Source organism: Elgaria multicarinata, chromosome 5, assembly GCF_023053635.1.
Source record: "Elgaria multicarinata webbii isolate HBS135686 ecotype San Diego chromosome 5, rElgMul1.1.pri, whole genome shotgun sequence".
Classification (NCBI taxonomy): Eukaryota; Metazoa; Chordata; class Lepidosauria; order Squamata; family Anguidae; genus Elgaria; species Elgaria multicarinata.
In genome coordinates this window covers 138,037,411-138,063,904 of record NC_086175.1, presented here as the reverse complement: position 1 = coordinate 138,063,904, position 26,494 = coordinate 138,037,411, and the positions used below count along the sequence as shown (strand labels likewise).

At 45.6% G+C, this 26,494-nt stretch overlaps 1 protein-coding gene across 5 annotated transcripts in view; it reads left to right on the top strand.

The window, feature by feature from the left end:
* Positions 1-395: 395 nt before the first annotated feature.
* NUMA1 (nuclear mitotic apparatus protein 1) overlaps positions 396-26,494 on the top strand; it is a 75,165-nt gene continuing 49,066 nt past the window's right edge. For all 5 annotated transcript variants that reach the window (XM_063127349.1, XM_063127348.1, XM_063127350.1 and 2 more), the window contains exons 1-2: positions 396-564; positions 21,182-21,252. In XM_063127349.1, coding sequence (XP_062983419.1) covers positions 21,211-21,252 — 42 coding nt within the window. In that variant the 5' untranslated portion in view covers positions 396-564; positions 21,182-21,210. The remainder of the gene's footprint in view (positions 565-21,181; positions 21,253-26,494) is intronic.

Here is a 26,494-nt window from a genome sequence, read left to right as displayed (position 1 = left end):
CCCTTGGCCAGGTTGCTTGTGGCAATTAAGGGCTTCCCGGCCCGCAGACAGGCAGGAGCCCGGCGGTGCCCCAAATGACTAACAAGAGCGATGCGCCTTGTTGCGCGGCCTCCTTTGTTCAAGGGCAGCTTGGCGCGCTGGAAGGGGGCCGGAGGAGAAGGGGTGGCAGCCCGGCGCGCCCCCTCCCCTACGTCGCTCGGGGGATTCAGTCCAGGCAGCTGCAGGGCTGCTTGCAGGGCCGCTCCTTCGCTGGGCCGGGCGCCTTTAAAGCCAGCCGACTCCTCGCTGTGACGTCCGCCTGGCTCCCGGCCCGGCGAGGGGAGGAGGGGCTGCTGCTGCTGCTGCCGCCAGTGCTGGTGGTGCGGAGGGACCTCCTCCGCCTCCCGCCGCCGCCGCCGCTGCTGTCAACCCGCCAGGCCGAGGAGCAAAGCAACAACTTTTCTTCTCTTTTGTGCGCGCGCGCGCTTGCGCGTCCCCCTCCCCTCCGGCTCTTCTTCTCCTGGTTTCAAACACTAATGACGGATTAAAAATCTGGCGCCCAGAAACTGTGGCTTTAGAAGTCCGGTAAGGCCTGAACAAAGACTCTCTCCCTCCCTCTCTTCTTGCTCTCTTGTCTGTCTGTCGTGTTTGATTTGCACACCAGCGGGAGGGGAGGGGAGGGGAGGGGAGTGGGGCTGGCTGGCCTGGGCTGTTTTTCTGTTCTGTTCTTCGGCGAGCAGCCTCTTGCCCCGCGTGCCCGAGTCGCGCAGCTGGGAGAGGGCCCGCGAAGACGCCTCCTGCCTCCCCTCCCGCACCCTCCTTTTGTGCTTTGCGAATAAACTCCCCGCTGGAGCTGCTGGGGCGAAGTTGGGTTCGCCAACATCCGGGCGTTCGTTCGCCTTGTTGGTCGCGCTCCGAAAGGGGCCGGCCTTGGAGTGGCGGGGCTGGGGCCTCTGGGCCTGGCAAGGCGCCCCGTTTTCCCACCCCCACCCCACGCACCCGACCCCGTGCCCAGGCCTGTGGCTTGATCTGGAGGGGCTTTGGAGAGGCGCCTGCCCGTGGGAGCCCCAGCAGCGAGCTTTCCAAACGGGCGCCTTGCGAAGGGCTCACGCCCCCTCCAGTTTGTCTCTCTCCCCCTCCCTCCCCTCAATCTACGCCAGAACTTGGAGGGACAGGAGGGGAAATGGGCATCAACACGAGCGAACGGGCTGGGTAGACCCCCCCCCCCCACAAGGCGCACGTGGGGCCTGCCCGGAGCCGGAGCGCGTCTTCGCTGCGCGGCCTCCCACTGGGCCCGCGGTGCCTTTTGGCCAGGCGAAGCGGCCTGATGGCGCGCTCTGCCGCCGCCGCCATGAACGCAGCCTGCAGCGTCGTGTGGCGCGGCCTCGCTGGTCTCCTCTCTCGCCCGCCCCGTGCCCCTACTAGTGGCCGGATTCAAGCCACGGCAAGGAGCAGGCTGCGCCTCTTTTGTTCCCCTGCTTTCGGGATCCGTTGCGCAAGAGCACGGCTTTGGAAGTCGCCTAAGCGCTGCTGCGTATGCTGTAGAGATGCCCAGGAAACGTGGCTGTTGCAACTCCTGTTTGAAACCTGCGCTGGCAGGCGCTCAACAAGGCGGGGCCCGCCTTTCGGAGTTCAGATGCTGCGGCCCGCCTTGTTCCATTCCTTGCTGCTGGTTTTTGTCCTCCCTTCTTTCAAGTGGGGGGAGCCTAGCAGGAGTGCAGAGTTCTTTCTTTCTGGGCTGGTAGTCTCCGTAAAGCACGGGAGGAGCGAATAAAAGGAGGTATAGTGCAGAGTTAAACTATGGAATTCACTGCCACAAGATACAGCGATGGTCACCAATTTGGATGGCTTTAAACAGGGGTTGGATCAATTCCTGGAGGAGGGGGAGAAAGCTGTTGATGGCCACTAGTCCAGATGGCTCCATGCTACCTCCAGTATCAGAAGCAGTACACCAGTTGCTGGGGAACATGGGTGGGAGGACGCTGTTGTATTCTTGTCTTGCTTGTGGGTCTCCTGTCAACAGCTGGTTGGCTACTGTGTGAACAAAATGCAGGACTAGATGGACCTTGGTCTGATCCAGCATCAGGGCTCTTTTTATGTTTTTTTTTGTAAGTGGGGCATCTGTTTGTTCTCTATAGGCAATTGGGAATATTATTATTATTATTATTATTTATTTATATAGCACCATCAGTGTACATGGTGCTGTACAGAGTAAAACAATAAAATAGCAAATAGAATATGCGAGGCTTTGCCAAAAACCACAGAACTTTGCAAAATTCATGGCCAGTTTAGGCCTAAGTCACGAGTGTTTGGATCAGGAACCTCTATGTTGTACTCTTGGAGTGTGTGTACATGTTGATTCTGTTGGTGTGCGGTATGCAAAGAAAATGGAGGAAAACCAGTGTCTCTGCAACAAAGTGTTGTTGTATATCACCTGAGGAGCGCTACCCTTAGGCCTTGAGACAGCCTGGAACAGGAACCGTTCAGTGTGTGTGTGGCCTGGGCCAAGGTATCTCAGGAAGGGGGAATGGGTAAGGGATACCTTTTCGCTCCTCCACCTTATTCTGCTGTACTGCATAATGCCATAAGGCTGACAGCCCCAACCTGAGCATTTTATTGCTATAGAGCATTTGCGGGGAGGGGGAGGATTTTGGAAAACGGGAAAGTTTCTCTCTTTCCCTTTCATCCCAAAATAGCCATGTATGGTGTAGGGAGGGATGTGGTGTTTTTAAAAAAAACAAAAACAAAAAACCCTCAACCCTCATCCCAATTGCTCCTTCCCAGAAACTTACTACAAGCGGCTAGGGGCTTGAGCTGGTGAGTTCACTCTTCTCATTCTCCATTTTCTTTCCCTTTTTAACTGACTGCCTGGTCTTCCATATCCACTGACTTCAGCAATAGACTTAACTGGTAGATTCAATTAGTCTTGTTGTTGTCTTTAACTTAACTGTTCAAGTAAAGGGGTGAGTTGGGACTGGGGTTGGGCTGAGTAAGTTCCACCTCCCATGTCGTGTACTCCATCCCCCTGACATACACATGTACAGTGCAAGCCTCTGCAGAGAGATGGGCCTCCAACATGTACAGCTGTGGACATGGAGTCCTCCTCTCCGCAGACTCTTGCACTGTATGCACAGACAGGAAGGTACTACGTGATGTATGTGATGTTGGGTGGAGTTACTTGGCGTGGCCCCACTCCTGACACATGTTTACTTCAAGTGTAGATTGAATTCCGGAATAGGGCTATAGTCTGCCTGACTTCTGGTTCCTTTTCTTTTCTTCCACTGGGACAGAAGTGAGAGCTATCTGCAATTACTCAAATATCTATGCCCTCAGGATTCTGCAACCCCTGGAAGACCATAGTCATTTGGGGTTTTTAAACTTTCCCCCTTTCCCTTTAAAACATACACTTTTGCATATTTAGGGAGTTCCCTCAGTATGCAGAAACCACTATCTTATTTTGGTGTGCACTGTTTCACTTCCAGATTGATAGGCACTCAACCACACAAGCTTGCTATTAGAAGGGATGATACTCACATTTCCATCGTAGCTGGGTGGCCTGCTCAAGCAAGCTAGCTGCTGTTTAAATATTAAAAGTTTAATATTTTAGACTGAAAAGCCACTTCACTGTGGCTGTGAGTGTTGCTCGACAGGGTAGTGGCTTTTCAGTCAAGATATTTAATATTTGAAAAGCAGCTGACTTGCTTGAGCAGTCCATGCCGCTGCAGTGGAAACTTCCAAGGAGCCCTCAGCTGTGAGCAACGAGGGTCAAGGTAAATGGGGGAACATTGATAGGTTTACATATGCTCTATTTCACGGAGATATTTCAGTCAAGATGTTGCTATTCTGGGCCTATTCTTGCATTAAGGCCAATAAGAGGGGAGGCTGCTTGACAGACTTCCTCATAGCAGCTGCTCTGAGTGGTAGCAGCATTTGAGAGCTGCATCACCTTGGACTCCAAGCCTGCCTGCTTTGTATCCCAGCCATAAATTTTGTCTGCTTGTGTGGAGCAGTCGCTGCGTAGAAACCTCTCGAATGGCTTCTCTCACATGGCTTCAAATAGTAGTATTTTGTCTGCCGAACATTCAGTGACATGAAGCTGGTTAAACTAGCAGCACCTATGCTCAAAACGATCCATTTATTGCCTTCTTTTCACCCCACACGTCTGTTACACCTGCAACGGAGTGCAGAAGGAGTGACTTTTTTTTTAAAAAAAGAAGCTTTTCAAGTAGTTGTAATACAAGTAAATGTGGTCCAAAAAGAGAGCAAATTGGAATAGTAGTATGATGTAAAATTTAAGAATTGCTATGGTAATAATCCACCTGAGACTTGTATTTTGCATGATCTCAATAACCAACTAACCAGCATATTGTTCAAAAAGGCCATAAAAGGTACCTCACCCATGTGAATGTTTACTAGTCTTCCACATGCCTCTGTTAGTTATTTTTGGCACATAATTTGCCTGAAATGCCCCTACTCCAGTTGACATGACCTTTCCCGTCTTGGTACCTGGAGACAATTTTTTCCCACTGGTGATCAGACAAATGACTACCTTCAAGTCTGTATTCGAAAGATCTTCCTTCAGGAAAGCTTTAGCCAGAAATATGTATGTGGGCTTGGATGAGACCCTGTGTGTTTTACAAGCGACCCTCCAACTAGGATGTTGACCTCAACACTTGTCTCAAATGTGTCTGTTTAATGTCTCCCTCCAGCCCAGAGTTAACAGGGCTGGATAGACTCTTAGCGGTTCTGGACTTATGCCTACTTTGAATTGCAGCGTATGGGTGGAACAGCATTTCTTGGTTTCCATTGGAGTTATGAGGTTAAAAGAGACTCCGAAAAGAACCGTGTGAGTGTTGCACTTGCATAAATGGAAGCTTTCAGGCTTGTAAATAAGCCCGCAAAAGAATTCCTAGCCTACTAGCATCCAGTCGAGGAGGAATTGTGAGCACCATCCCTCTTGCATAAGCCCAACGCATTTCTGTGCTGGGCACAGAGGATGGATGGAGCTCTCCATCCTTTGCTAGTCCACTCGCTTGCTTGCATGGAATTTCTTGTAGTCTGTGGCTGTTGACCGAGTTACATTTGTGAATTAGAAGAGGACAGTTGTAAAAGGACAAATGTAAGAGCCATGCTGAACCAAACCAAAGGTCTATCCATTAGCATGATATAGCCATCATGATTCGTAGCTATTGATGGCCTTATTCTCCATGAACAGGAGGATTCTCCTTGCAAAATACTACACTTACCCAGGTGTTTACCTACTTCAAGGTACTTCTTATAGTGTCTGAACTCTAGGATGTCTGTTTTCTGGGGTGAATTCGACTAGCTTGTTTAAGTCTGGAGATAGATTACTTTCCCTCCGTATTTTCTGTCTTCTGAACAATGGGTTAAAGTCCACAGAGGTATTGCAGAATGTTGTGGTAGCAGTTGTTCCAGTCATGAGTCAGATGCTCATTGGTTTTGTCTCTGAGCTCTTTAAGACAAGGGTGACAGGTTTACACACAGCATGCAGGCCGAACGCTAGAAAATAAGTGTTTTGGCCAGCTCTGAAAACAAATATTCTAATGCCAAAAGAGTGAGAGGGGATTGGGGTCATGGAGATTTAACAACTTCATCTTTCCCCCAGACCCCCTTATGCTTTTGCCATTTATTTAATACACCTGCTATATTTATTTTATTTTTTATTATTGCATTTATATACCACCCTTTTTCCTCCAAGGAACCCAAGGTGCCGAACGTAATCCTCCTCCTCTCTATTTTATCCTCACAACAACAACCCTGTGAGGTAGGTTGGGCTGAGAGTCTGTGACTGGCCCAAAAATCGCCCTGTGGGTTTCCATGGCCAAGTGGGGACTAGAACCTGGATATCCCATCTCCCACTCCCACACTTTAGTCACTACACCCCACCTTTCTACCCAATTTTGAATCCTCAGTGCAGCCAACAACCATAAAATACACCATTTCATTGAAGGATGTAGTATAAAATCCTAAAATAAATATATCAAAATAAATGCAAGCATTACAAAATAACAGTAACCCGCTATAAAGCTGATTCTAACAGCAGGACATTACAAGCTTAATTGCCAAAGATTTAATGAAACAAGTGTTCAACTCTAGGCTAGAGTGAGAGTATTCCGCTGAGAAGACCCCTGCTCCTTGAGCCAAGGGGAGGCATTTGAACCGGGGGCCCAGCAGATGATAGAAGTGCCTGGCAAAGTCCATATGAGGCTGAATAAAGGTCGAATATATATTGGCTGTTGACTTTGAGGGAGCTCTTTAGCAAAGTAGTGGCCTGACATGTCTAGCTCTGAGAAATCATTGGTTGATACATCTTGGATCCTGGCCAGGTTGTGGCTGATTTGCATCATAGATGTAAAATGCTGAAGCCATGGGAAAAGCGCCTTTTGCTGTGTCCCTCCCCCCTCCCGACATCCCCTGGAAACTGAGATAGAGGCAGTATGGATTTGTTATACTTAGACTCTGTTCTCTGTGTTGATAAGGTGAAGAGTGTGATGTCAAGTCATTCAACATATACTAAACAGTCTCAGTTATGAAATAAAAACGTGTACATGCTTTAATTTTTATTCAATCAGAAATGACAAAATATTTATGTAGTGCCACCAGTGTAAATGGGACTTTATAGAGTATAACCTGAAGTGCTTTCAACCCCATTTTATTTATTTACCTGCCTTTCTGCCAGAAGAAAAGCAGGCACTTTACAATTCAAAACAAAATTCAGTAGACTGAACAGTAGAATAGCGGAATTCCCACTGGTGGTCTCTTGAGGGGTCCAGATGTCCCCATCCATCCAACCCCCACAGCCTGGCCATCTCCTCTTCTGCCTCCCTCGCAGGGCACACAGGTTTAAGTAGACTCTGGGAAAGTGGAGGAGTGGCTGTCCCCACTGGTCGTCAGCTGGCCGGCCTTTCCCTCATCGAGATGGAGCTGCAAGCTGCTTCACTCAGGTACCTGAGCGTCTGTCTCTGCTACTTGGCCAGTAGGGCAGAAACCAGTGGGGACTGGGCAAGAGAACGTTGTATCGCATCCCCAGCCTGTAAGAGGTGTGCGCTGGCTGAGGGCTCCAGCCGGTGTGGAACAGGAGCCTTGGAGCATTCTTTGGGGCTCACAGTGGATTCCTTTCATGCCCTCTTAAAAGCAGCTCCAGCTGGGTTGTGCAGTGGTAAAGAGTCCAGAACCAGGGTTGGCTGCCAGCACTGAACTTGCTGGGGAAAGGAGTTTTGCACTTTCTAACCCAGCCTTCCTCAACCTGGAGCGCTCCAGATGTGTTGGACTGCACCTCCCAGAATGCCCCAGCCAGAGCTGGCTGGGGCATTCTGGGAGTTGTAGTCCAACACATCTGGAGCGCCCCAGGTTGAGAAAGGCTGTATGGAGTTTGATACTCCCTTTCCCCAATCTTCCAACGATAACGCAGCTCAGCTCCAGGTTCCTATGAGGAGTGAAGGGCTCAAGCAGCAGAACCCCCCTTCCTCTTTCTAAAGTAACTCCTTCAGTGTTCTACGGTTCAACAGCTCCCAATCAGAATTTTTAGATTATTGTTTAATGTTCTGTTTTTAATTTTGTGTTAATGTATTTGTAAAGACAACCAGCAAAACGTATTTTGTAGGGTGAGGCAGAAATCCATTCAAATTAATAAAACCGTAGGCTGACTTAATAGACTTTCACAGGCTGCTAATGCAGAAATCCAGGATTTTAGCATCGCTGTGATTGGGCCATAACCTGGAATCCCCCACCACAAACGAAAGGTAGAAGCAAACAGAAGTATTTACCTGTGGTATATCTGAATCTGGAACTTGGCTTCAATCCAGATGATGAGATGAGTTACTCTACAGTTGTGTCATCTCTATGACCTGAACATTTAAAACATACAAAGGAGCCTTGAAGCATTCTTTGGGGCTCACAGCGGATACCATTATTATTATTATTATTATTATTATTATTATTTATTTATTTATATAGCACCATCAATGTACATGGTGCTGTACAGAGTAAAACAGTAAATAGCAAGACCCTGCCGCATAGGCTTACAATCTAATAAAATCATAGTAAAACAATAAGGAGGGGAAGAGAATGCAAACAGGTACAGGGTAGGGTAAGCAGGCACTGGGTAGGGAAAAACTAACAGTAGAAAGTAACAGTAGAAGTCTGCACTCTGACTCTGCACCTTTGTCTGCACCTTTGACTCTGCAGAAACCACTGGTTGAGTGCCCTATTTTGCTTCCAAACTGATTGGCACTCAACCAACTGAGTTCACAGTTAGGGGAATCTTACTAAACCTCCCAGAGAGCCCTGGCTATGGGAGCGGTATATAAGTGTAATAAATAAATAAATAAATAAATAAATAAATAATACTGAAGAGCCAAATATTTGTTGGGAGCTTCCACTACACCTATGTGGTTTGCTTAACAAGGATGTGGCTTTTCATTCTAAACCAACCAAGTTTGCTATTAGAGGCTACAAGTTGGGACCCGCTGCGATGTTTGTCCTCACCTTATAGAATCATAGAATAGCAGAGTTGGAAGGGGCCTGCAAGTCCATCGAGTCCAGCCCCTTGCTCAGTGCAGGAATCCACCCTAAAGCTGGGTTGGGAAACCCGTTGCCCTCAGTGTTCTCATCAGTCCTGGCTAGCATGGCCAGTGGTTAGAGATGATGGGAGATGTAATCTGGGGGCAGCACACGATCCCCATCCTTGTCTTACAGTATTCTCCAGGATACTGGAGGCTCAAGCAGGCTAATTCCACCCCCTCCCAGTTTTTCAGTTTTCCTTTTCCAGGTGACACGCAACATTCCACGGGGCCTGGTTTCTGCAGTGTATGCTCAATCTTTAGTTTGCTGTAAAGTTTAGCGCTTACATCCTCCACTTTGGGCTTAGGAGAAAGTTTTCCAAACTTTTCGACTTTTCCCTCCTGATCCTTCACAGTTCTCAATTGATGTATGTCTATTGGGCATCCATCTCTTTTCATAGAATCATAGAATAGCAGAGTTGGAAGGGGCCTACAAGGCCATCGAGTCCAACCCCCTGCTCAATGCAGGAATCCACCCTAAAGCATCCCTGACAGATGGTTGTCCAGCTGCCTCTTGAAGGCCTCTAGTGTGAGAGAGCCCACAACCTCCCTAGGTAACTGATTCCACCGTCGCACTGCTCTAACTTTTTCCTGATGTCCAGCCGGAATCTGGCTTCCTTTAACTTGAGCCCGTTATTAAGTGTCCTGCACTTTGGGAGGATTTTCTCCCTGCCACCGCTGTTCCGTCCACACCTTCATTCCATGATGTTTGCCTCCCTGCAGTGTTGGTTGTTGGAAAACCACAGGCTCTCGTTGGGTGTGTCTGCTGGGTTCAGTGCGAAAGTACTATTGAGAAGCCATCATCTTGGACATACATGTAGTATCACAGCTTTAATTTGTGCGTAAAGTAATTTTATAGTTATTATGGCTGCAAAGACACAGTTGGAAAAGGGAGGCAATGTGAGGTGTGGTATTGCACTTGCACTCAAACTGCAATTAAAAGGAGCCATCCCATGAGCTACTATTAACTTACTCCTGAAACTTACTCCCCCTACACTACTAGGAATTCATTGCCAAATGTTGTGCTGTCGTGCTACGTTTTTGGTTATTATAGTGACATAGATAAGTGTTAAGAATCTACATGCCTCTCAACTACATGCCTCTCAGCTTGTTGTAGATCACAAGCTGAATATGAGCCAACAGTGCGATATGGCTGCAAGAAAGGCAAATGCTATTTTGGGCTGCATTAATAGAAGTATAGCTTCCAAATCACGTGAAGTACTGGTTCCTCTCTATTCGGCCCTGGTTAGGCCTCATCTAGAGTATTGCGTCCAGTTCTGGGCTTCACAATTCAAGAAGGACGCAGACAAGCTGGAGTGTGTTCAGAGGATGATCAGGGGTCTGGATACAAAGCTCTATGAAGAGAGACTGAAAGAACTGGGCATGTTTAGCCTGGAGAAGAGAAGATTGAGGGGAGACAGGATAGCACTCTTCAAATACTTCAAAGGTTGTCACACAGAGCAGGGCCAGGATCTCTTCTTGATCCTCCCAGAGTGCAGGACACGGAATAACGGGCTCAAGTTTAAAGGAAGCCAGATTCCGGCTGGACATCAGAAAAAACTTCCTGACTGTTAGAGCAGTACGACAATGGAACCAGTTACCTAGGGAGGATGTGGGCTCTCCCACACTAGAGGCCTTCAAGAGGCAGCTGGACAACCCTCTGTCAGGGATGCTTTAGGGTGGATTCCTGCATTGAGCAAGGGGTTGGACTCGATGGCCTTGTAGGCCCCTTCCAACTCTGCTATTCTATGATTCTATGAAGTTTGTGGTAGTCTTGATGATACTTGCATTTTGCATACAGCTCTCACGTAGCGCAAGATGGTTGCTTTCTTAGAGCTAAACTGGGAACATACCAGGAAATATAACTTTAATTCTGTGGTTATGGTTTATAATGCAAACTAAAGAATGTGTGAACAGGCCTTTGAGGCCATGTATGTGCTGCGATATTCCATAGAATCATAGAATGGTAGAGTTGGAAGGGGCCTATAAGGCCATCGTAGCTTGGCTGTTCTCCTAGAACCATCTCTGTCACTTGAGGCTCATGTGGCCTCGGTGGCATAGAGTGCTTTCTACCAACTCCGGTTGGTGGCCCAGCTATGCCCGTATCTGGACAGGGATAACCTAGCTTCAGTTGTCCATAACTCTGGTAACCTCCAAATTAGATTACTGCAATGCCCTCTACATGGGGCAGCCTTTGAAGACGGTTTGGAAGCTGCAGCTTGTGCAGAATGCGGTGGCCAGATTGATAGCTAGAACAGGAAGGTTGGAGCATATAACACCGATTCTGGCCCACTTGCATTGGCTGCCTATACGTTTCCAAGCCATGTCTTGGGACCACAATACCTGACGGAACGCCTCTCCTGACATGAACCTACCCGCACACTGCGCTCAACATCTAAGGTCCTCCTCCAAGTGCCTACTCCGAGGGAAGCTCCGAGGATGGCAACAACGGAGAGGGCCTTTTCGGTGGTGGCCCCCGACTGTGGAATGATCTCCCCGATGAGGCTTGCCTGGAGCCAACACTGTTATCTTTCAGGCGCCAGGTCAAGACTTTTCTCTTCTCCCAGGCATTTAACAGCATTTAACGACGCTAAGTTTGTTTTCTAATGTACCCCAGAAAGGTTGTTTTTTAAATGGATACTGGTGTTCTTATACTATTTTTAAAAATGTTTCTGATGGTTTTTAAATTTTGTATACTTTTTTTAAAAAATTGTGAACCGCCCAGAGAGCTCCGGCTATTGGGCGGTATAGAAATGTAATTAATAAATAAATTAATTAATAATAAAATAATGTTAACTGTTTTAACTTTTTGTGAACAGCCCAGAAAGCTTCGGCTGTGGGGCGGTATATAAATGTAATAAATAAATAAATATAACCCCCCTGCTCAATGCAGGAATCTACCTTAAAGCATCTCTGACATTTAAGCTAACCTTCTTAATTTCTGTCCCACTTCTCAATGTCTGAAGTGTTTCGCAGCAGTGGTGGGTAGGCATCAGGTTTGGGGAACACTTTTTTTTAACAAACTTTTTTACAAGAGTCCCGAGGCCCACCAACCGGGAACCAGGTGCAAAATGGTGAATGGGGATGGAGCCTGTTTCTCTGGGATGACCTTCATATGCAAAGTGCAGACCTGCCTCTGAGTCACTAAAGATCAGCCGGGTGGGGTGGGGTGGGGTGGGGATGAGGATGAGGATGAGGATGAGGATCTTTTTAGCAGCTCCCTACTTGCAGGTCTGAGCTGCGTAGCCGGCCTTTTGCGATTACTCTTCCCTTCATCCTGTTGATCTTTAGGGTGTGGCTTGCCGCATGAGGAAGGAATAACCCCTGTTTAGGGAAGCTTGGACTGCGGCCAGCGTTAACTCAAGCCAAAGTTCATGCTCTGGGCTTGACTGTGCTTCTGACAAGGCACATTCAATGCAAAGATATGGGGACAAGCAATCTAAAATTAGATTTTAGTTTACTGCATTTTACCAAAACCAATTTACATCTGAAAGCTTGTTAAGCCACTTTCAGTAATGTGCTTTAATGAGTATTCCTGTGTAACTTGTAGCACATATTAATACACACCCCATCTCCCCTTCTGCCTCCCTCCATTCCATTTTAATCCATACATAGTCGTCGTCTGTCTCTCTCCCCCCCCCCCCATTTTCTTCATGACAAGGCCACCTAGTCCACCGGATCCACTCTTCAAATACTTAAAAGGTTGTCACACAGAGGAGGGCCAGGATCTCTTCTCGATCCTCCCAGAGTGCAGGACATGGAATAACGGGCTCAAGTTAAAGGAAGCCAGATTCCGTCTGGACATCAGGAAAAACTTCCTGACTGTTAGAGCAGTACGACAATGGAGTCAGTTACCTAGGGAGGTTGTGGGCTCTCCCACACTAGAGGCCTTCAAGAGGCAGCTGGACAACCCTCTGTCAGGGATGCTTTAGGGTGGATTCCTGCATTGAGCAAGGGGTTGGACTCGATGGCCTTGTAGACCCCTTCCAACTCTGCTATTCTATGATTCCTCATTGCCTGGGCAGTGAAAACACTCATGTTGGTGCCTAGGAAATCCGTGTGGGTGTGTTGGCCATGCATAGGTCTGTGTTCATTCTCTCTCCCTCCCTCCCTCCCTCTCCCTCCCTCCCCTCCCCAATCATGCTGGCATGAGAGGACTGGAAATATTCTTCCAGCCTTCCACATGCTTTGCTTTTGTTTATTAAAATATTTCTACCTAGCCTTTCCATTGAAAAAAAATGCTCAATACTGAAATGACTAAATAAATACAATAAAAAGACAAAACATGAATTCAGATAAAATGCATGAAGATTAAAATTTAGCAGATTAAATATTTAGTAGGTCAGCTGATCAAATGCTTGTTGGAACACAACTGTTATTATCCAGTTCCGATTGTTTGCTGTCCTCCCCCCCTTCCACATTGGGTCAGGGTTCTACTAATTTTGTACTCAGGTGTGATACCTGTTGGTTTGGAAAAGTGTGCTGGTGAGTGATAAGCAGGTAGTAGTAGCCCAGGGGCTGTATCTGTTCCTCTTGATCCAAAGTGCTCCCCCATTTATGTTCCTCTTCTGCTTTCCTGTGCACAAGCACATAAAGGGCTCTTCAGCCTCCTTTCCAGTTAAACGGCAATATATGCTGTCGGATTAGCAGCTGAGGCTCATGGGTAAACTCTGCTAAGGCCTCTGATGCTTATGGGGAGGGATTAAAAGAGCCCTGCGTTAAGGGGTGGAACCAGCATTGCCTGACCTCCACGGACATTCCATGTGTGTGTGTGCGCTTGTATGCTTACCTTTCCAAATGCTGATTTAATGTGGAGGTAAATTCTGTTATTTTGAACATTTATAAATTGCAGTCGCAGCCAAAGCGATGCTCAAACCAGTCTACAATAAAAAGTAGTCCAAGAATCCTGGAAACATCAACCTAAATGCCAGGTTGATTCAAAGAGCAAAGTGTTTGTGGCTTACACTGCCATTTAAAGGGATTGCTTGGCTCCACTGCTCTCCATGCTAAGGAGAAAAGTGTGTGTTTGTGTGTGTGTGTGAGAGAGAGAGAGAGAGATGGGAAGATAATGGAGGCAGGGAAGAGACATTTTTGTGTTTGCTTCCATTGAGCAAGAGAGAAGATTCTGAAAAGGGAATTCCACCTAGCTGTGGTTCTTTTCTACCTCAAAACTGCCCCATTCTGTCTCTTGTAACTGTGTCCAGATGTGGACACTACACTTTAAGAAGGCTTTAGATAAATTGGAATGAGAAACTTCTTTCCGTGTAGGACTTACCTACAACAAAAGATTGAAAGAATGGGGAGAGGATATGACGAGCCTTTTCAACTGCCTAAAGGGTTGCCACTCAAACGGGGGTTGCAATCTGTTCTCTGTCATCTGAGACTATAGGACGCGAAATAAGCTACAGGAAGGCAGATTTCAGCTGAACATCAGGAAATGCCTAATGGTCAAAGCACCCGGACAGTGGAACCAGCTGCCAAGGGAGGTGAGCGGGCTCTCCGTCACCAGAGGTATTCTAGCAGTGATGCTCTAAACTGCATTCCTACACTGGCGCTGTATAACTCTATAATTCTATGTAAAACATCCCAGTGGGAGGTAGCAAGGATTTGGCGGCAATATTTCTGATTCCAAACTCCCTGCTGCTTCTTTCGAAAGAACCATGCAGCAGTAGTGACACATCCAGCAGTGAAATTACTAGTGTGAACTTGCTCTCTTTTACACTTTATACGTGACACTGAAGTGGGCTCATTGCCTGTGGGTCACCATAAAGGAGACATGGAAATGGGAGGAGTGCCCACCCTCAGTGGTGCTCAGCATCTTGATGGTGATTGCCAACTTTTTGCACCTGATGAAGTAGGCTCTTGCCTATGAGAACTCCTCCCACAATAGACTGTTACGTCTGTCTGATATCCCAGGGTGCATGATTTAGATAAGAGTGCTCTTAAACACCTCCTGGAGCAGGGAGATGTTTCTGGCAGGCTTTGATTGAATCTTCCTAGGGGCATAGCTTTAACTGCCCACTGGCCAAGGTCCTGTTTACTGGAAGGTCCTTGTTCCGTTGGAGTTGACAGTTCTCCCCATCCTGATGTGTTGTTACTTGATTTTAAACATTATATGTCACCTCTCTAAATGCTGGAGGTAGCTAACAAAGTAATAAACGCATCTCCTTGTTGCTATAATTGGACTTGTGTCTCCTGGCTCCATGCAAACTGCAAATTGCTCTCCTGCTTCTGTCTGTGTGGATCCTAATACACACTTCAGCACATTGATCTTGGTACCCCCACCCCCACCGCAGATAAAGGTGATCTGAGTAGTAGCAAGTGATAAAACCTCCTGAGCTATGGGCTACTTAAAAATGTTGAGAAATCACTAGTATGGATTCAGCACAAAATATGGTGACTTAGCAGTTATTAGAACAATTTTCAATACGGATTAATTATGTATGTTCTTTGTTGCTTTTATTTTGTTAACTTTATTTGAAAATAAAAGCAACAAAGAACATGTGAAAAAGAAGACTATTTTTCAAATAATGAAGACTGCATCCTTCAGAAGGTGATAGTTTTGAGGAGCAGACCTTTATGTACACCTCCTCCACTTTTTGTCTTCCCCTAGACAACACTGCTGCCTTGTAAGGTTGCAATCTTGCTGTGAAGAAGAGAATTTGGCCTATTCTACATAATCTGGAATCTCTGAGGGCTCTTTTAAAGAAGAGCCCTCAGAGTTGCATCTTCCTCTTCCTCCTCTTTAAAAGAGCCCTCGTGGTTCATAGAATCATAGAATAGCAGAGTTGGAAGGGGCCTACAAGGCCATCGAGTCCAACCCCCTGCTCAATGCAGGAATCCACCCTAAAGCATCCCTGACAGATAGTTGTCCAGCTGCCTCTTGAAGGCCTCTAGTGTGGGAGAGCCCACAACCTCCCTAGGTAACTGATTCCATTGTCGTACTGCTCTAACAGTCAGGAAGTTTTTCCTGATGTCCAGCTGGAATCTGGCTTCCTTTAACTTGAGCCCGTTATTCCGTGTCCTGAACTCTAGGAGGATCAAGAAGAGATCCTGGCCCTCCTATGTGTGACAACCTTTTAAGTCTTTGAAGAGTGCTATCATGTCTCCCCTCCATCTTCTCTTCTCCAGGCTAAACGTGCCCAGTTCTTTCAGTCTCTCTTCATAGGGCTTGTATCAGCCTGCATATTTATGGACAATTGTTGATGAAAGCTTTAAAACTAAAGAGGAGTTCTAGCCCAGTTTACCATAGCTAGGCAGGGTGTGATGGTGGCAGCACTTAATTTAACATAAGTTCCCAGCATTTACTCATGGGACTTGCTCATTCTTTCTAATAGAGAACTTGAGTAGCTGTCCTATCATGTTGGGAGCAAAATGTCCCCTTCCCCAAATAAGTTAGTGGCTTCTACATACTCAGGACACCCTACGTATGCAGAATTACATGAATTTGTGCATTTAAAGAAGACGTTTTAAAAAACAAATGCTGAACTGCCAGACAGGAACCTGTGAGCTCACACAATTTTGAGGTGTTGGGAACAGGAGCATGCAGGTGTCAAGTATAGGCCTTGTACCTAGTGGTTAGATTTATTAGGAAATGCTTTGAGAATGTCAGATGTTCCCTGCAAGCTTATCTGTATAAGCAGTTCCCATGGGAGTAGCTGGTTCACTCCTTTGCTTCGGCCTTGAAGTAGCTGGTTTTCTGGGAACTTCAGGGTGTTTTGGAAAAGGTGGGGGACACTCTTTGAAGTGGGTTGTAACATCCTCATAACCTGTTCCAGGTTATGCTTCTCGATTCTCCCAGAGTGCAGGACACGGAATAACGGGCTCAAGTTAAAGGAAGCCAGATTCCGGCTGGACATCAGGAAAAACTTCCTGACTGTTAGAGCAGTGCGACAGTGGAATCAGCTACCTAGGGAGGTTGTGGGCTCTCCCACACTAGAGGCATTCAAGAGGCAGCTGGACAACCATCTGTCAGGGATGCTTTAGGGTGGATTCCTGCACTGAGCAGGGGGTTGGACTCGATGGCCTTGTAGGCCCCTTCCAACTCTGCTATTCTATGATTCTATGATTCTATGATCCTGCCCTCTTGGCACGTGGGCACGGTTTACAGGTCAGAGGACCTGTCTGTCAAGTGTCTTTGAATAGGCCTTAAAGGCTGGTGCAAAGCTGAAAAGGCTTTGCTAGGTTTCGTCTCTCGACGCAACGCCTGACCTCCCTCCTGCTTTGGATTCCATCTCTGCTTGGGGCTTTGATTTGATTTGATTTATTACATTTATATACCACCCCATAGCTGAAGCTCTCTGGGCGGTTACAAAAGCACTCTGCACCTGGACGCTTTGCTATTTGGACTTTAGATATCTAAGAACTATGCCATGAAAAGTAGTGAGGCTTTTCATAGACTTGGACTTGCATATGCTGTAGATTCTGTGTTCATGCCCAGTCTCAGGTGACGAGGAGTTCTCAGTCCTTAGCAGAAGGATGGGACTCCTGGGCCTGAGGCTTAACCTTTCCTGAAGTCATGATAATGGGGTCATCTCAGTAGTGGTAGGCTGAGACTGACAAGTGCCTGACGGATCTCTCTGCCCGGCTCTGGTGGCTCAGAGCAACCTTTCCTGGGACTTCGTTTTAGGAGCTTGGCCATGTCCCTTTGAGGACCCCGCGTATGTGGCGTCTGGAGAAACTCAAAGCTGTTATTAGCATATCCTATTCACACATACCCTCCGAGTGTTTGCCTTAAAGATTGTTTCAGAAAAAAGAGCCATCGTTCAGCTTTAAGTGTGTTTTGGAGACTGTAACCATTAACCTTGTCTACTGATGTGAGTGTCTCATGTCAGCTTGCCAGCACGTGTGAATGCCAGAGGGAACAGGCAATAACACTATCTGAGCCTAACATCTGTGACCCTCAGTCTGTCAGTCCCTTTCTTTTGATGACTCTAATCTACGTGTGAGCAAGTTATTAAAGCCAAGTTTTGAATGCATGCAAAATACTACAAATGCATCCAGTGAAATGTGACTGATACGCAGAATGGTCTGTTCCGCATGTTTCTATTTCAGCTGCATATTTGGGGCCCATTAGCACAGAATTCCAAGTCGGCTGCACACGTGTTTCCAATCATCTAGCGGCTTTCCATGTTGCACACTTTCTAGGGGTGGAAAAAGCCTCTCTCAGAGTTTAGAATGAAGAAATGTTGCTGTTGAAAACTCACGTAAAAACTAGGCTCTCTCAGTTGTGTCACACATCAAGCAGGGCTTTTGTTACAGATTTGAAGTGAACATTCTGCTGTTTTGATTTGTGCTGCATTTCCCTGTGCTTGAAACTGTAGAGATTCGCTAAGGAGGGCTTTGGCATTCCAAAGCAGCAGTCTCTTTGAAGCCCTGGAACAGGTTATGAGGAGGATGACTTAGGTTTGCTGGAGGAAACAGGAGCCTGCCAGATATTGGCAGTGTTATAGAACAGGTTTGGTATAAGTTGAGGCTTGGAATTGTGGCTCTCTACTGGACCAGGAGTCTTCCATCTGGTGCAAGAGTTCTACTCTGAAGGCTTAATCATGCCTTGGCTTTTATTCTCTCAAGCAGGGATAATGATGAGCACACACCTGCCAGCCCCACTTTCACTTCTGTAAAATAGGTATAATCGCCTTTCACACAAAGTCAGGTGGATTCAAATTAAAATTTGATGATTTTTAAAAATTAGAATTATTTATTTATTTATTGCATTTCTATACCGCCCAATAGCCGGAGCTCTCTGGGCGGTTCACAAAAATTAAAACCATTCAAAGTATAAAACAACAGTATATAAAACCATAATATAAAATACAATATAAAAGCTCAACCAGATAAAAACAGCACCAATGCAAAATTACAAATTTAAAACACCAAGTTAAAATGTATTTATAGACTGTTAAAATGCTGGGAGAATAAAAAGGTCTTCACCTGGCGTCTAAAGGCATATAATGTAGGTGCCAAGCGAACCTCCTTAGGGAGCTCATTCCACAGCCGGGGTGCCACAGCAGAGAAGGCCCTGCTCCTGGTAGCCACCGGCCTCACTTCCTTTGGCAGGGGCTCACGGAGAAGGACCCCTGAGGATGACCTTAGGGTCCGGGCAGGTACATATGGAGGAGACGTTCCTTCAGATAGCCTGGCCCCAAGCCGTTTAGGGCTTTAAATGTTAATACCAGCACTTTGAATCGGGCCGGACCTGGACTGGCAGCCAGTGAAGCTGGAAAAGGACTGGTGTGATGTGGTATTTATGAGTGAGAAAATAAAATGGCTTAAAATGATACCTGAATGTAATGCAAATGTGTATGGGGGGGGGGGGAACTACAGTCATAAATAATATTTTAACATTGAACACATAACCCTCGATTAGTCAATGTCTGATTTTTATAAACCAGGAACAAAAGTAGACTGTAGGGGCAAGGTATTATTATGTGACTGATTAGTGTTTTGACTTTGTCAACCAGACATCATGGATATTTACTCTTCATGTCTTGGAGCAGCATTATTCTGACTAGTAGCCACCAGATCTTGCTTCTGCGAAGTTCTGGGCACTAAAGTCTTCAAGTGAGTTAACTTTCTTAAGGCCCTTACATGTGCATAGAGAGTCAAACAGAAATCCTTTTATTTCACTTTTGTTCCTGCAAACAAACATGAATTCTGTAGTGCAGAAGGCGTGTAGGCTGCATGGTTAGAAGTTTTGGATTATGCTCTCAGGTAGTACAAAGGCTTTATTCAGTTGAAATAGTTTGCATATTAGTTGAACTTGTTTATATTTTAATACAAACAATGAAAGTGTGATCATACACCCACCCACCCCCATAACAAGATAAGATAATTCTTGGATAAGGTTGTATATCACTTGTGAAAAGGTTTATCATTCAAGACAATAAGGATAAAATGCAATCAAAGGAGATGGCAGTTAGATAGGACAGTAAAAAGTGTATTGTACAGGAGGTTTGTACTCTGTGAAACAAGCAAGGATGCCATTTTGGTCTCGAATGCTTCAGGTTTTAACAATCCCTTGGAAAGCCAGATTTGGTTAGCTCTTCCCTCCAAAGTTAGCAAGCCTCTTTTAACTGGTGTAGCAATCAATTACAAATCATGCTTGTTCAAAAGCACATGGCATAGAGAGCTAAAACTTGATTTAAATACATTCACCCTGCTCAGGGTTGCTGTGATTAGGATGAGATTAGAACAGTAAGGTGATTTCTCTGGGTACAGGAGTGCTGTATAATTGAACCCTAATTTCCCTTCTCACAAAGATTTTTGTGGACATCAAAGCTCACGTTATTAAAAATAAGTCCCAACTTCTAGTGTAAGATTCTATCCAACTGAGAAAAGCTTGCATGGTACAAATCCCAAAAGCCAACTTCATGTTCATCCTTTTTCCTTGGAATCTTGGTTCATACTACACCCCTCCCCTGCATTTCCCTAATAACAGATGGCAAGTTGAAACAGGGGCCCCAGCAACATCCCATTTCTCCCTCGCCCCCACATCAGGCAAACAGCAGTCCTAGCCTGAGGCAACTTAATTTTGTTTTGATTGAAGTGGAAGGCTGGAGTTCGTTGGCTTTGTTTCTGGGCAAAAGTATCTACTACTTTGAAGTTACTGAAAGTTCTTTATTTCTCACAGAAACGTCTTTAGATTTCCCCTAACAACTTGAAGCCAGGATCTGAAAGTTTGCCATGTTAGTTATTTCCACGTAGAGCCAATCCAAGCACTCAAGTACCTAAATAGGACCGTACCGCCCTTACATATCTGTTTTGTGGGGAGTTTATAACCTCGCATACTTTTACCTGTGCAGGGAATTGTTAATGGGACTGAGCTTTCAAACATGCGATCCTCTCTGTAGATACCTGAAATATCCTGTACAAATAAGATAACTATTCTTTACAAAACAGATTATTTTTCATCAGGGGAGGAGGTGACTGACTCAGATATTGTGAACGCTGTTGCAAGATTGGTAGCTGGAGAAATGAGGATGGATTGCTGCTGATGTTTTCTGCTGTGCTGGTCCATGACCGAAATAAATAAACTAACTGAGGATGGATTGGGTTTATATCACTGAGAGGACATCAAGTTTCCCATTTGCATGCCCTTTCTAGAGAAAATGCTTACTGATTGGTTGGTGTAGCTGTGAAATCTGGTTAATACGAGCACATGCTGTACGCACATAAGGTCCCAGGTTCAATTCCCAGCCTCTCCAGGACTAGAGGGGCCAGTAGTCACTGTCTGTATATGGTAGGTTCCTTTAATAATGGAATATAGTCTTCTTACTATCGAGGAATGTAACACTAAACCTTAGTTCATGCCTTTTGCATTGTAATGTTCTCTTGGACAAGAGATTTGAGGTGCAAGAACGGGTTGTGAAAGTCCTTGGTGTATTTTTCTCTGTATACCTCAAGGAACCTGAGAAGCATCAAGAACGTTTCAGAAGCGATAGCTGGTGGTAAAGGTTCAAGCCTCTTTTTCCTTTCGTGAAAAGTGTAACTTCCAGAAAGACAGAACTGCCTGCTCTTCTGTGTCTCTTACTGTTGAAGTGTAATTTCTTGAATGGGGATGGAAACCTGTTTATTTTAAGACTTTTAACTGAGTTTTCGCTTTCTTTTGGTCTTTCTAGGTTGGAAGGTATCCTGGCAAAGCACAAAGATGTCTCTCCACAACACGAGAGCCTCTGCTCTCCTTGCCTGGGTAAAGTATCCCTTCCTTATTTTTGGTAGCCGCTTGGGACATAATTACTCCTTGAGTTGTAGCATCCCTGTTTACCTCTAGCCATCCTGTGTGATCTCTCTCCAAAATGGTGGTGTAGCTGATAGTCCCCCATGCACTGCTGTCCTGCCAAACCGGCTAATATTCTCTGGTGGTGCAGTGGGGGGAGGACAGTTGTAATACAACCAGTTGTTTTTCAGTGACAAGATGGATCATTATGGGGAAGACCTAAGGGGAAGTGAAGGATGGAGAACAAGGGCAGTAAGCTATACAGCTTACGACTTTTATGCACTGAAAACAATCACACTTACGTGGATGGGAAACTAAGGAAGTTGTGCAAGTTTATTTCGTGTAATTAGGGGTGCAAAGTCTGGTCTGTCTTGTGGCGTTTTGGTGATTTGGGGGAAAGGGGGCAATGATGTGCTGCAAAAATCAGAAAGGCCTTCTCTCCTTCCACCCCTGCCTTGTGGGAAAGCAGCTTGGGGCTGGTTATCCTGTATGCACCTGTATTTTATTTTTTATTTATTTAAGGATTTTTTATGCCGCCATTCAGCCAAAAAAGGCCCTCACGGCGGCTTAGAAAAGTATTTCTTGACAGTCCCTGCCCACAGGCTTACAATCTAAAAGACATGACACAAAAGGAAAGGGGATTGGGAGGGAGGAGGAGGAGGTGGGAAAGGAAAGCAAATTCAGGCACTATAATCTTAGTTGTAAAGTTCAGCAGTTACAGTTGACAGCAGGAGGGAGGGGGCTCTCAGCTGGAGCTGGACCCAGGCACGGTGGAGGGGTTTAGGGTGTTGTTTGTCTCGGCTGCGGAGGATTGCCTTGACCCTGAGAACAGGAGTGGCTGGCTTGAAAAGGGATGAAGTGGCATGGCGTGGGGGTTGCTCAGTCTCTCTCTAAAGTTTTTTTTTTTTTACTGTAGGGATTTGTACCTTGCTCTTCAATAAACACCCAGAGTGGCTTACACAATTTCAAAACACAATAAAACAATTTCATAGAATAGTAGAGTTGGAAGGGTCCTATTAAGGCCATTGAGTCCAACCCCCTGCACAACGCAGGAATCCACCTCAAAGCATCTCTGACAGATGGCTGTCCAGCTGCCTCTTGAAGGCCTCTAGCGTGGGAGAGCCCACCACCTCCCTAGGTCACTGGTTCCATTGTCGGCCTGCTCTAACAGTCAGGCAGTTTTTCCTGAGGTCCAGCTGGAATCTGGCTTCCTGTAACTTGAGCCCGTTATTCCATGTCCTGCACCATACAGATTAAAAACCTAACAAAATATATTAAAAACACAAACTCAATATGAGCAATATAAAAACAATAAAACCAACAAGATAAAGCGGGTCAAATTAAGACAGATCAAATGTATTAAAAGGCCTGAGATAATTGAAAGGGTCCTTCGTCTTGTACTGAAATGACATCCGAAAAATTGACAGAGGGAAGTACGTGGGAATGCTCTCCCCTTCCCTGGCAAGAGCATTCCTTAGCTGGGCCACCTTTTCCTCATAGTCACTTGCCATACCTCAGGTGGCATGGGAACTTGGGGAATGCTCCACTGGGGATCTCTGTGTAGTGACAGGCAGTTGTAGAGAAGGGCAGCCCTTCCGGTACGCTCGTCTCATGCCAAGAAGGGTTTTGAAGGTCAAAAACAGCCCTTTGTATGGAGCCAGAAAACACACTGGGAGCCAATGTAATGGGTGATTCACCGGTGTCATCACGCCTCATCCTAGAACGAAGTGGCAATAATAAACAGAAGCATACAGTTTCTACTGAAGTTGCAAAGCTTTAAAAAGAAGTTGTTGAAATATTCATAATGCAATGGCAAAAGAGTCAGAAATCTGGAAGCATCCCCTGAACATGGTGTTTTTGAAAGTATCGTAATTACCAAGTCAAGACTTCTTTAAAATAAACCAGGCTGGATGCATAGAACTGTGCAAATAACTCAATGTCCCCACGGGAGGTTTGGGCTTGTGTTTCCAGAGCAGGAGTCCCTCAACCCACTCCGTTTGCTACTTGCCAAATCTCCTTTTTAAAAAAGCCAACAACCGCTGAAGGGAGTTTCATGAACAGTGTGATCTAACATATTGAGAAGGGGGTTTGCTGTTCTAAGGAAAAGAGTGAGAAATTCCCATTTTCATTTCCAGGTCTTTGGATCCTGGCCATTGTACTACTTGCGTTTGGAAAACAGAACCACTTTCTGTACATAGGTAGTGATATTGGACATTGGGTTCAAATTCTGTTCCTCAGGTGAAGCTCATTGAATGGCTTGACGGTGCCCACTGTCTGTCTCTCAGCTTGATCTGCCTCATGAGGCAATTTGGAGGTGACATGACCTTAGGAACGACTGTAACCTATGGAAAAACATGTGCAATATTGACAGCTGGGGTTTTGTTCTGCAGAGTTCTGTGCTCCTGGGCTTTTCTGGTTTATTCTGTAGCATTCTATCATCCCAGATGGCTGGTTCCATTTCTGAACCGCTTTTAAAATTGGGGCATTAGGGAAAAAGAAAAGCATCTCATTCTGCCATATCCTTCAGTAAATAGATCTGTCTTGGTTGTGTGCGTGGGTGTGTCTGTCTTTTGGGCTGTGCCATGGAGCTGGGGCTTGGATTTCTGCCCTTCTGATTAAAAGCAGTTTTTTGTTCTGGGCTGGCTTGAAAATTTAAGCACATGATTGGATACAGGAAGGGGAGCATTTGCATGGATTGGGAGCAAGGGGGCAAAGTAGCAGTTCCAGCTCTTTTTCATGCCAGTTGGGTTGGAAAGCTGTAGCTTAAAGGAAAGAGCACAGATTAAGCCTTTTGGTATTGGTGTCTCAAAGAAGCATCGATAACCAGCATAGATCACAAATGGAATCACAAAGCCCTATGAAGAGAGACTGAAAGAACTGGGCATGTTTAGCCTGGAGAAGAGAAGATTGAGGGGAGACATGATAGCACTCTTCAAATACTTAAAAGGTTGTCACACAGAGGAGGGCCAGGATCTCTTCTTGATCCTCCCAGAGTGCAGGACAAGGAATAACGGGCTCAAGTTAAAGGAAGCCAGATTCCGGCTGGACATCAGGAAAAACTTCCTGACTGTTAGAGCAGTGCGACAATGGAATCAGCTACCTAGGGAGGTTGTGGGCTCTCCTACACTAGAGGCCTTCAAGAGGCAGCTGGACAACCACCTGTCAGGGATGCTTTAGGGTGGATTCCTGCATTGAGCAGGGGGTTGGACTCAATGGCCTTGTAGGCCCCTTCCAACTCTGCTATTCTATGATTCTATGATATGATTCTATGAATCTTTATTTCCAAGTCATTGTTCTTAAAACAGGCCTGGCCTTTAGTTCCTTGCTGTGAAGGCGGTACTGGACTGCGACCCTGTGACTTGGACTTTGCTGACGTGTTGATGTTAAGAGCGTCTCTGGTAACTTAAACAAACAGCATGGCAGTGTTGGAAATATGGGAGTGCACCAACAGCCATTGAACAAAGGAAGGTGGACTTAAAGGTCTTGGCAGCCAGCAGAAGAACCATATACAAGAAATAAATGAATACTGTTTAATACTTTTTTAAATGAATACTGTTGTTGTTTTTATACTGTTTTTATGTTTTTAAAATTTTTTGTATACTTTTAATGTCTACTATTTTTAATTGTTGTAAACCGCCCAGAGAGCTTCGGCTGGGGGGCGGTATATAAATGTAATAAAATAAATAAATAAATAGTAGATACTGCATGTTTTTCTTAAAATAGGGACACAGATGGAATCTTCGTCTAAAGGGGGGGAAAAGAGTGGGCACTTTTGAGAGGGTGTATGTCAGAGCAATTGACTAGTCAGATGTCACTGAAAGTGACTTAAAAGTATTAATTTATAAGGACTGTATTATGCTAGTTCCAAAACTGTTTTGTGAACCGCCCAGAGAGCTTCAGCTATTGGGCGGTATAAAAATGCAATAAATAAATGATTCACCAAATCTTTTAACAAATGGCCCTGCAGCAAACAGATTGTCTTGGATACTACCCGTATTTCTTCGATTGTAAGACGCCATCGATTGTGTAAGACGCACACTAATTTCAGTACCACCAACAGGTAAAAAAAAAATCTAAGACACACCCGTGATTCTAAGACGCACCCCATTTTTAGAGATGTTTATATGGGGGGAAAAGTGCGTCTTAGAATCGAAGAAATAGGGTAACTTCTTTCTTCCATGCATGGACCATTCCAATTCATGGAATGGGTCTTTCCTGCCGCCCCCTTTCCCAGTACACCTAGCCCACTTCCGTCCTTAGGTGAACGTCCTTAGGTGAACGGAGAAGCAACGTAGGATCCAAGCCTGTGGCTTTCCGGGCTCCTTGGCCTTTGTGACCCCTTCCGCTTGGAAGAATGGCCCTGTGAATATTGTTTGGAAATGCCAGTAGGAGAAGCTTGGCTGTGTGGTTTAACTGGGAGGGGAGAGAGCAGAAAATGTCTAGGGCATTGTAAGGTAAGGAGTGCCTGCTCCTGAACGGGGCACGTGTGACCCTGACTCCTTTGGGCTGTAAAGCAAGTGGGTCCTGCTCTTACCATGGTTACGACATAACTACGACATAACACCCATGCTGCAATAAAAAGGTAGGTTGCCATTTAGATGAGGGTACTTGACTTCATGAAATATCTGGCAATAATTCAGCATCGTTGAATAGGTAGCTAATTGGCTAGTATCCCAGTCTGGCTTTTGTTTGCAGTTCTATGATTTTAGGACTTTTTCATTGTTTTGATTGTTGGATGGTATGAGGCGCACCAGAGGGTACAGACGAGTGGCTGGTATTGTTTTTTGAAGTTGGCAGTGGGGGATAATAGGATTTTTCTTACAGTCCCAAACATTCTAGATTTAAAAGGTTAGCAATCTAATATGGTTGTAAGCAGATTTGCAATCAGCAGTTTGTCTGTGGTGTGTAAGATAATTCCCTTTGGGTGAATAGCTCACTAGACCACTGCATCATCATCATCATCATCATCATCATCATCATCATCATCATCATCATGATATTTATATATTTATTACATTTCTATATCGCCATAGTTGAAGCTCTCTGGGCAGTTAACAAAGGTTTACGTAAATGCCCTGTGAGCATATTTGGACAGACAGGTAGTCTTGACTTGATCTAGAAAGGTCTGTTCTTCTGCTGAATTGTATGTCTTTAATGTGTAACAAGCGTGTGTGTGTGTTGTTCCTTCCCGCAGCTGTCCGAGAGATTTCCTAGC